The sequence below is a fragment of the Heptranchias perlo genome, chromosome 4 (assembly GCF_035084215.1).
Source record: "Heptranchias perlo isolate sHepPer1 chromosome 4, sHepPer1.hap1, whole genome shotgun sequence".
Lineage (NCBI taxonomy): Eukaryota > Metazoa > Chordata > Chondrichthyes > Hexanchiformes > Hexanchidae > Heptranchias > Heptranchias perlo.
Window position 1 is genome coordinate 118,030,549 of NC_090328.1, and position 11,247 is coordinate 118,041,795.

Here is an 11,247-nt window from a genome sequence, read left to right on the forward strand (position 1 = left end):
GCGTGGTGCCATAGGTTATTTTACATCTGGGACCAGGTTCATAACCAGCCCAGACTGAAAGTCTCCCCTCTCTCTTGGCTGTAAGGATCCTACGTATATGAATTTGGCCAGTCTTGTTTCATGTAAACTAACAGCATTAAAAAGCTCTACTGTGCAAGCCACTTATCCATCCATAACTTGGTGGCTGAGTAGGCTGGTTACTGGGTGTCACTAGAGGAGATCGGGAAAAAGAACTCCAACTTATTCTCTCAGGTGGGGGGTGGGTGGGGGTGAATGGAGTATCTGACATGGAAAATATAGAGGGGCACAGATAGAAAAAGATTGCATAACATTTTTCAAAAATACAATGCAAGGTTCCATATTCATAGAGGAAAATAAACCTTCATTTTATAATGAGGAGACTGCAGCTTAAGTTTTAATAGAACTGCCTCAGTATCATGGATGCTGCAAATAAGGTAGCAGAAGCTGAGAAGGCGAAATTCAGGCAAGTGTTTGAACAATATGGTCAAAACCATCAATCCACTGCACTACTGCAGAAGGTCATAAATGGGCAGCAGTAACCTAGCTATATAGGTTAATTGATGGGAATTTAAATTATAATTAAAGACTAAAGAAAAGAGCAAAATGGCATCCTGATTGGACAACCTGCCAATATAATGAAATACAGCGCAATAAACAGTGCTGTATCGCTTTTCTTTTTGCAGTTACCCCATAACTCTTTGGCCATGATTTTTCAGTAGAACATTTATAAAACTTTTACAAAGTATACTACAGACATCAAGGGATATTAATTGTACTTTTTTTAAACCCTCTATGTTGACTTTCAAACCAGTATTGAGGCCCTGGATTTAGAAGCCAGAATGGGCCCCTGGTTCTAACTAGCACTGCCAATTTTCTCCACTGCCCCTCTATATTTTCCATGTCAGATACTCCATTCACCCCCGCCCACCCCCCACCTGAGAGAATAAGTTGGAGTTCTTTTTCCCGATCTCCTCTAGTGACACCCAGTAACAAGCCTACTCAGCCACCAAGTTATGGATGGATAAGTGGCTTGCACAGTAGAGCTTTTTAATGCTGTTAGTTTACATGAAACAAGACTGGCCAAATTCATATACGTAGGATCCTTACAGCCAAGAGAGAGGGGAGACTTTCAGTCTGGGTTATTATTGGTTAGCATGGCTGCAAATTGTGGTTATGAAAATTTAGCCTCATCTCTCCAAAGCATTTTGAGGGTGGACATGTGGAACAAATACAAATACAAATAGATCAAAACCAAAATACTGCAGATGCTGGAAATCTGAAATAAAAACAGAAAATGATGAAAAAGCTCAGCAAGTGAGGCAGCATCTGTGGATAAAGAATCAGAGTTAACATTTCAGGTCGAAGACATTTCATCAGAACTGGAAGATGTTAAAAAGTTAACGTTTTTAAGCAAGTATAGAGCCAGGGAAAGGAAGGGGAGGGGGATAAAAGAACAAAAGGGAAGGTCTGTGATAGGGTAGAGGGCACGAGTGATTAAATGACAAAAGGGATGATGGTGCAAGGCAAGGAGGGTGGTATACAAATAGATGTTCACCGTGTTCCTTTGTATCCTTGCCAATCATGTGTCCACTCTACCACAAGCTGATCAATCAGGTCTCTGAGCTTCTTGTTTCGCAAGCTGATAAAGTTGTTTCGTTTGGGACCATATCGAGTCGACAGCTCAGAAACAGGCCATTCGGCCCAACTGGTCTATGCCGGGTGTTCATGCCCCACACAAGCTTCCTCCCTCCCTACTTCATCAAACCTTATCAGCATATCCTTCTATTCCTTTCTCCCTCATGTACCTATCTAGCTTCCCCTTAAATGCATCTATGCTATTCGTCTCAACTACTCCTTGTGGTAGCGAGTTCTACATTCTCACCACTTTCTGCGTAAAGAAGTTTCTCCTGAATTCCCTTTTCGATTTATTAGTGACTATTTTATATTTATGACCTCTAGTTTTGGACTCCCCCTCAAGTGCAAACATCTTCTCTTCATTTACCCTATCAAACCCTTTCATTATCTTAAAGTGACCCCTCAGCCTTCTCTTCGCTAGAGAAAAGAGCTCCAGTCTGTTCAGCCTTTCCTGATAAGGATATCCTCTCGGTTCTGGTATCATCCTTGTGAATCTTTTTTGCACCTTCTCCAATGCCTCTATATCCTTTTTATAATATAGAGACCAGAATTAGTGTTTGATCCCAGCACAGTTCCGTAATGTTATCAAGACGGAAAGCATCTTTACAGTACAAAGCATCTGTATTGTCCTTCCTCCTCCATGTTATTTTGGCAAATTTAGTCTTAAACTTTCGGCCTCTGCTGTACTTCGAGATGTGTTTCACGACTTTCAAAATCAGCAAGATGGTAACATGGGTAATTAGCCTTGTTCACAGTGTTGTCTTCAGGTGTGGGATCTCCCTCTTCCAGCAATACTACTTGGAATCTTCATGTGAACTCGCACAAGCACCACCAGAATGCACTGTATTTGACCCAGGCAATATGAATCATAGTTAGCCTAAATTAATATTTGTACATTATTAAGCTTAAAAGCAGTTTACAATGGGATCCTTGCTAAAGGAAGCTACACAGAATAGATTAGATCATAGATTCTTACAGCACAGAAGAAGGCCATTTAGCCCATCATGCCAGCTCTTTGAAAGAGCTATCCAATTAGTCCCATTCTCCCACTTTTTCCCCAGAGCCCTGAAATTTTTTCCTTGTACAGTACATCAACACTGTTCAATCTGACAATAACTACTGTCCTTGTTATTTTGTAATAGCTGTTTAACAATTCTTACTGAGGATGGGTGATTCCTGGCCAATGTGGGGCAAATTGTAGTGCGGTTCCCTGTACATGTTCATCTTTTTCCAAAACTTAACACTTCTGAATGCATTTTAAAAAGGTACTACTGCTATATCTCTGGTACGGAGCATATCTTCATGCAGGACCTATCCATAGCCATCACTCAAATTTAATCACAGAAAAGCTAACATTAAAAACTGCAAACAACCAATTTAAAAAACAGAAGTTACTAACAGGTGCACTTGAGAAGATGGAGGAATCTTATTTCAGATTCTTAAACATCTGAAGCAGAAAACTTTCACACTACCTTAAAGAGAAAAGGATTTACAAATGGAAATTAATTTTATTCCAGAATTTCACTTTGTTAACAGTGGAAGCCTCTATTGGGTCAATCATGTTTCATCATTTGGGGAAGGTCAGTGTCTCTCTCACTTGTACTTTGATACTTTGGGTGTGTGAGATATACATCTGACCGAGCCCATCCCCAAGTGATGCAGCGTGAGCTGTTCGACGGTCTTTTGTTCTGCCCTGTGGTGAATCATCACCACCACCCAATTATTAGATTAGGGCTTGCACAACAGTAAAAATGTTTTGAAGCATTACTTTACACAAACAGGTGCCTATGTGTAAACATGAAAGTTACTTGCCTCATCAAGTCATTTTTAAATCAAGCAGTAAGAGCCATCTTTTATTCCTCTTCCCTGTTACGTACGTATACTGTTTTCAAATCCCACCATGGTCTTGCCCCACCCTATCTGTGACCTCCTCCAGCCCTCCAAGATCTCTGCACTCCTCTAATTCTGGCCTTTTGCGCATCCCCGATTTTCACTGCTCCACCATTGGCGGCCGTGCCTTCAGCTGCTAGGCCCTAAGCTCTGCAATTCCCTCCTTAAACCTCTCCGCCTCTCTATCTTCTTTAAGACGCTCCTTTAAACCTACTTCCCTGTCCTAATCTCTCCTTATGCAGTTCGGTGTCAAATTTTGGCTGATAACGCTGCTGTGAAGCACCTTGGGACATTTTACTACCTTAAAGGCGCTATAAATGAAAGTAATTGCTGTATTTCTATGACCAAACAGTTTAAAGAAAATGCTAAAGTGAAAAGAAAGCTTACCTTTTTGTTCATGAAATCTTCACTTATCACATAATGTAATTGTAAATTGAAACACAGTTTATGTTAATAGCTCAGAGCTACTGATTCATAGTAGCATTACCTCCGCTAGAAAAGTTTACAAAACAAGGTTCATGTACAACTTTCCCTTAAAATCTCTTTTTTTCCTCCTAAGAATTTGAAGAACATATATTAAAACCAAAGACAAGACTCTGGCAACTAATGTACTGCGAGGCTAAAAATACACACAACCAGCTCAATGGCCTATGCCCCAACATGAATACAGCACTGGAATGAACTGGTGCAACAAAGAAGCAATGCAGACTTCAATTTTGTGGTCAACCAACTAATGGGAATGAGGAAAGTGTCTGGGCTAAAGGATATCGACATATTAGCATTGGTTTGTTGGAAAATTAACCAGAACAAGTTAATTTACAGTTAATGGGAGGGAAAGTAGAGAGTGAGGAGGACATAAAAAACCTACAAGGGGATATAGACAGGCTGGGTGAGTGGGCGGAGATTTGGCAGATGCAATACAATATTGGAAAATGTGAGGTTATGCACTTTGGCAGGAAAAATCGGAGAGCAAGTTATTATCTTAATGGCGAGAAACTGGAAAGTACTGCAGTACAAAGGGATCTGGGGGTCCTAGTGCAAGAAAATCAAAAGGTTAGTTTGCAGGTGCAGCAGGTGATCAAGAAGGCCAACGGAATGTTGGCTTTTATTGCTAGGGGGATAGAATATAAAAACAGGGAGGTATTGCTGCAGTTATATAAGATATTGGTGAGACCGCACCTGGAATACTGCATACAGTTTTGGTCTCCATACTTAAGAAAAGACATACTTGCTCTCGAGGCAGTACAAAGAAGGTTCACTCGGTTAATCCCGGGGATGAGGGGGCGGACATATGAGGAGAGGTTGAGTAGATTGGGACTCTACACATTGGAGTTCAGAAGAATGAGAGGCGATCTTATTGAAACATATAAGATTGTGAAGGGGCTTGATCGGGTGGATGCGGTAAGGATGTTCCCAAGGATGGGTGAAACTAGAACTAGGGGGCATAATCTTAGAATAAGGGGCTGCTCTTTCAAAACTGAGATGAGGAGAAACTTCTTCACTCAGAGGGTGGTAGGTCTGTGGAATTTGCTGCCCCAGGAAGCTGTGGAAGCTACATCATTAAATAAATTTAAAACAGAAATAGACAGTTTCCTAGAAGTAAAGGGAATTAGGGGTTACGGGGAGCGGGCAGGAAATTGGACATGAATTTAGATTTGAGGTTAGGATCAGATCAGCCATGATCTTATTGAATGGCGGAGCAGGCTCGAGGGGCCGATTGGCCTATTCCTGCTCCTATTTCTTGTGTTCTTATGTTCTTAAACAATGCCATGTAAACGAGGACAAGATAATCGGAAGGTTTCTGTACAAGTTTCTTTCTCTCCCCTACCCTGTAAAATACTTACTAAATTATTGTTAATGAGGAACTCAAACTGCAGCTCTTACTGGATCCATCACACTCAAAATAGCTGAAAGAGGCAACCTAGGATGGTGGTGGTGGTTGCGGGGGGGGGGGGGGGGGGGGCGGGGGAAAGAGGAGAAATAAGATGCGGTGAATGCAGGACAGAACTAGGCCTTCCCCAATTTTATTACCGGTTAAATCCCCCTCCGCTCTACTCCAATCCTCAGATTGCCAGATATTCTCCCTTTCCCCCCACCTCCCAAATTCCTTATTTGTGGAAGTATTTCATGAACTACACAATTTTAGGTAAAAGCATGTTCAATTTTGGTGTGAAATGTTCATGCCCTAAAATAGTCGCATCAGATTAATAAATTGAGGGGAATAGAAACACTGAAAACAAGTTACTCGTGAACCTTGATCATGTAACCCACAAAGTAAGAAGACTGAAAGTAGGCGGAGTTGGATAACAGGTTTTTATTTTAAGTTTCTAATTTCCCCCCCCCACTATAATTAGCTCTTCCTGCATCATAAGTTGTTCCCTGATCTTAAGAATGGGCAGGTGCCCTCTCAGTCCTATGCTCATATGTGGGAGATAAGTACTAGAAGGTATACGAGAATGATGCATTATCCGATTTTCTCTTCCTCATTGTGAGGAACCACTTTATAGTTCCCCAATAGCATGACAAAGATCAGAAATCCATTCCTCCACGAGATTGATATTTTCTATATTAACCATTTTCTTAAAGGGCCTTCTGTTCACAAACATCAGATTAGCTCCTCGATGGCTTGGTGGATAAATACACAATCTGGTTCTAAATTATACAGACCAGGTTCCATGCTAATTTGCACACAGCAAGGTCCCACAATAAACAATGAGATAAATAATCTGTTTTTGGTGGTGTTGGTCGAGGGATAAATGTTGGCCAGGACACTGGGAGAACTCCCCTGCTGTACTTCACATAGTGCCATGGGATCTTTTACATCCACCCGAGGGAGCTAATGGGGCCTCGGTTTAACGTCTCATCCGAAAGATAGCACCTCGGACAACGCAGCACTCCCTCAGTACTGCATTAGTGCCAGCCTAGATTAATTCTCTGGAGTGGAGCTTGAACCCACAACCTTCTGACTTAAGAGGCAAGAATGCTACCCACTGAGTCAAGGCAGGACACCTTTGGAAAAGAGCAGAAAATGGACAAATTATAAGTGCCAGTATTTTCAAACAGTTTTTACATTTCTAAATTACAGTATTTGTCAGAATTCACTTCAACAGACAAGGGAAAATTAGTGCCGATCAGTGACTGACAGAACCAGAAATCAGGCCAATTCTATGGTCAGTGTTCCACTGTATTCGGTGGATGCAATGAACATTAAACAAATATTACCACGGTGCATTCAATAGAACTAATTATCTCCATGTTAATATTAGCCACAAATATGGTTACAGTTCCTTTCAACAAAGTAATCCACAGGAAACCAGTTAGATCCAGACCAGTCTGAGGTCATACACTTGGTAAGATTAGAGATACTAAACAAAAGATTTACCATCCTACACAACTTATGCAAACCTGTTGAGGCTTCAAGTGCAGAACACGTAATTCCTGAGTAATGTATCAGCCTGTACCACCAGATTATACATGTTCTATGATGCAGCACAATTAGTTAGAGGACATACTTATAATTTATGCATAATACATTCAAGTACAAGAATGATAAAAAGGCAACAAGATAAATTTTGTACATGCTGGTTTAGGAACATAGGAACAGGAGTAGGCCATTCAGCCCCTCGAGCCTGTTCCACCATTCAATTAGATCATGACTGATTTTTATCTCAAACCCATTTACCCGCCTTTGTTCCCTATCCCTCGATTTTAGCTAACAAGAATTAATCGAACTCAGTCTTGAAAGTTTCATTGACCTAGCATCCACAGCCTTTTGGGGAAAGAATTCTAGATTTCTACTAGCCTTTGTGTGAAGAATTGCTTCCTGACATCACCCCTAAACGGCCTGGCTCTAATTTTAAGGTTACACCCCCTTGTTCTGGATTCCCGACCAGAGGAAATAATTTCTCTCTATCTAGCCTACCCAAATCTTATCAATTTAAACACCTCGATTAGATCACACTTAAGAGAACTATGCACAGTTCTGGTCTCCATATGATCAAAAGGATATAGAGGCACTGGAGAAGATGCCAAAAAGATTTACAAGGATGGCACCAGAACTGAGAGGTTATACCAATCAGGAAAGATTGAACAGGCTGGGGATCTTTTCTATAGAAAAGAGAAGGCTGAGGGGTGACCTGATGAAGGTCTTTAAAATAATGAAAGGATTTGATAGGGTAAACGTAGAGAAGATGTTTCCACATGATCTTGTCCTGGCCAATATTTATCCCTCAACCATCATTAAAAACAGATTATCTGGTCATTATCACATTGATGTTTGTGGGAGGTTACAGTGTGCAAATTGGCTGCCACGTTTCCTAAATTTCAATAGTGACTACACTTCAAAAATACTTCATTGTAATGCGCTTTGGGACGTCCCGAGGTCATGAAAAGCGCTATATAAATGCAAGTCTTTCTTTCTCTTGTGGGGGAAACCAAAACTAGGGGCCATAAATACAAGATAGTCGCTAATAAATACAATAGGGAATTCAGGGGAAACTTCTTTACCCAGAGAGTGGTTAGAATGTGGAACTCACTACCACAGGAGTGGTTGAGGCAAATAGCATAGATGCTAATTGCCTCAATTACAGGGTAGATGCTGAGAGTCTGTTTACCCTGGCTGGAAAGTCTAGAACTAGGGGGCATAGTCTCAGGATAAGGGGCCGGCCATTTCTTCACTCAGAGGGTTGTAAATTTTGGAATTCTCTACCCGAGGGCTGTGGATCCTCAGTTCTTGAGTATATTCAAGACTGAGATCAATAGATTTTTGGACACTAAAGGACTCAAGGGATATGGGGATCGGGCGGAAAATTGGAGTTGAGGTAGAAGATCAGCCATGAACTTACTGAATGGCGGAGCAGGCTCAAGGAGCCATATGGCCTACTCCGGCTCCTATTTCTTATGTTCTTGTTCATTAAAGGGGATGCTAGATATAAACATGAGGGAGAAAGGAATAGAAGGTTAAGACCTGATGGGATTAGAAGAGGGGTGGGAGGAAGCTCATATGGAGCAATTGGGTGAACAGCACAGAAATGGGCCATACATTCTATGTAGTCCTTCCATATTCTATACTCAAGGGAATACAAGCTAAGTTTATGCAACCTGTCCTCGTAATTTAACCATTTTAGCCCCAGTGTCTTTTAGATGAATCTGCGCTGCACCCCCTCCAAGGCCAATACATCATTCCTGCACTGCAGTGCCTGGAACTGAATGCAATATTCTAGATGATGTATGATTAAGGCTCTGTATAACTGAAGCGTAACTTCCTCCCCCTTTGTATTCCAGCCCTCCTGAGATAAAGGCCGATATTCCATTAGTCTGTTTGATTGCTTTTTGTACATTTCCACTAGCTTTTAGTGATTTGTGCACATGAACACCCAAATCTCTTTGCTCCTCCACAGTGCCTACTATCTTACGATTTAAAAAATACTCTTACTTGTCTTTCTTGGATCCAAAGTGGATGACCTCATACTACTCCACATTGAACTCCATTTGCCACCTCTTTGCCCACTCACAATTATTCCATGTCCCTTTGTAACTTCCTGCTCCCCTCTGTCCACTATTATCACCTGCAAACTTGGATATACAACTCTCTATTCCTTCATTCAAGTCATTGATAAATATGGTGAAAAACTGTGGGTCCAGAATAGATCCCATGGGGAACACCACTTGTCACATCTTGCCAATCTTGAGTACATAATCTTTATCCCCACTCTCTGTCTCCCACCTCCCAACTAGTTTCCAACCCATGCTATAAGCCCTCCCCAAGTAATGTACTGAAGTGTCTGCCTATATGATGTACTCAAGTCTCAGGAGTGGTGCTTGAAAACTGACATTTTCTTACACATGGCTTGCACGGTAAATGTTAGCAGCAACTCATTTGATTACAGAAAATGTATTTGAAAACTACCACTCTGATATTACAATGGCAATGAAACTGGCTGCAAAATTAGCTGCACAAATTATAACCTGCCAGATAACTGTTGAACCCAGAGAAAATATTTCGTTGGGGGAGGATAGATGATAAGGAGAAAAAAAAATGTTTTATTTATATTCACACGTTCTCAATTTAAAGAACAATATCAAAGTACGAAAAGATAATATATTTAATAAGGTAATCGATCATTACTTTCAAAAGAGAATTGAATAAATACTTGAAGGGGAAAAATTTGCAGCGCTATGCGGAAAGAGCAGGGGAGTGGGACTAATTGGATAGCACTTTCAAAGAGCTGGCATAGCCCCGATGGGCCGTAAGGCCTCCTCTGCTGTATGATTCTATGATCATAAATGTTGCACATCTCCCTACCTGGTCCTGAGAGCTTGCCAAGCTGCGTCCACATCTGCATAGAGGTTTTTCTCGGAAGGTTTCCCGGAGCTGGCCCCATAGCCCGAGTAATCGTACGAGAAGACGTTGCAGTTAATCCTGGATCCGAGGCCGATGTAGAAACTGCTCATCTGCCCCAAATCCACGGCATTCCCGTGCGAGAAGAGCAGAGTGAATTTCGCGCTGGGTGAGCAGCGGATAAACATGCAAGAGATCCGGTTACCCCGGCTGGTCCTGGTCATGAAGGCCTCGATCGAGTCCTTCTCCCGCTGCGAGTATTGCCAATCCGCCCGCTCAGACAGGTGCAGACTCCAACGGCCCCCGGACTCGTCCGCCATCAGCGCGTAGGTGGGCTCGGGTGGCAAGAAAGCCAGCTTGGAGGCTATGCGTCCCGGGCATGGAGGGCAGCAGAAGAGGCAGCACAGCTCACTCAGAGACAGGTTATTCATGTCAAGATTAAACTAGGCCAACAGGAAGCCCACACAGTCACAATTAATTAATTAAATAAATAAATAATGAATGAACAATTCCAGTGATTGCAGAAGAGATAAATCCGTCTGGAGAGTTCAACATTAAAGTTATTCCCCCTTGTAAATATTTTGTAGATTGCAGATGTTTGCTGCTCACAAGTGATAGGTCGTCGATCCGGTACATAACATAATGAATCGTCCAGAAAGAGAGTGTCAGATACACACCGACTGATTATATATTTCAATAATAGATGCACAGTAAACTTTATCTTATAATTATTATTTTTTTGTGCAAAAATGTCCCCACTCACTCGGTGCGCGGATCGAAGCGATGGTGTCATTTAAAAATAAGGAAACTTCTATCCGAGGCTCCAAGTCATTTGAACCCAGGAGGGGGGGGAAAGAGAGAGGTCAAGACAAGAACCCCCACTGTTCGCTCTCCGGGGGGTGCGGCCTTCGGCGGGGGGAGGATCCTACACCACCGTAAGATTCCACACACACACACACAGGCCTGGCCCTGCCCGGGGTTCCTCGTTCCGTCTCTCCCGACTTCGGAGACAATGCGGCGAAATTCTTACCCAGAGGTGGACCCAAGAGACCGACGAGGGCCCCCCCCGGAGGGGTGAAGGGGGAACACAATTGTCGGCGGAACCTCCGCAGGGCCCCACAGATTCCACACGGCCGGCGGCTCGCGCTCTGAAAACCAAATGATAATTCCCTCACAGGCTTTCCTTTACTTCCCCTCCCTCCTTTTTTTTTCTCTCACATCCGTGATTATATTTTTAAACCTATCAACCGAAGCGTTTCCACACTTTTAAAAAATATATATAACGTTATTACGCCTTTAGAGGGCGTGGGGACGGGAACGGGTGGCCGTTCACAAGGTGGCGCATGCGCGATTGACACATT

General features: G+C 42.4%; 1 protein-coding gene across 1 annotated transcript in view; it reads right to left on the bottom strand.

Annotated features, from left to right (window-relative positions):
- LOC137321224 (alpha/beta hydrolase domain-containing protein 17B) overlaps positions 1-11,209 on the bottom strand; it is a 54,619-nt gene extending 43,410 nt beyond the window's left edge. Inside the window, exon 1 of the mRNA XM_067983540.1 lies at positions 9,851-11,209. Coding sequence (XP_067839641.1) covers positions 9,851-10,317 — 467 coding nt within the window. The 5' untranslated portion in view covers positions 10,318-11,209. The remainder of the gene's footprint in view (positions 1-9,850) is intronic.
- Positions 11,210-11,247: the final 38 nt, after the last annotated feature.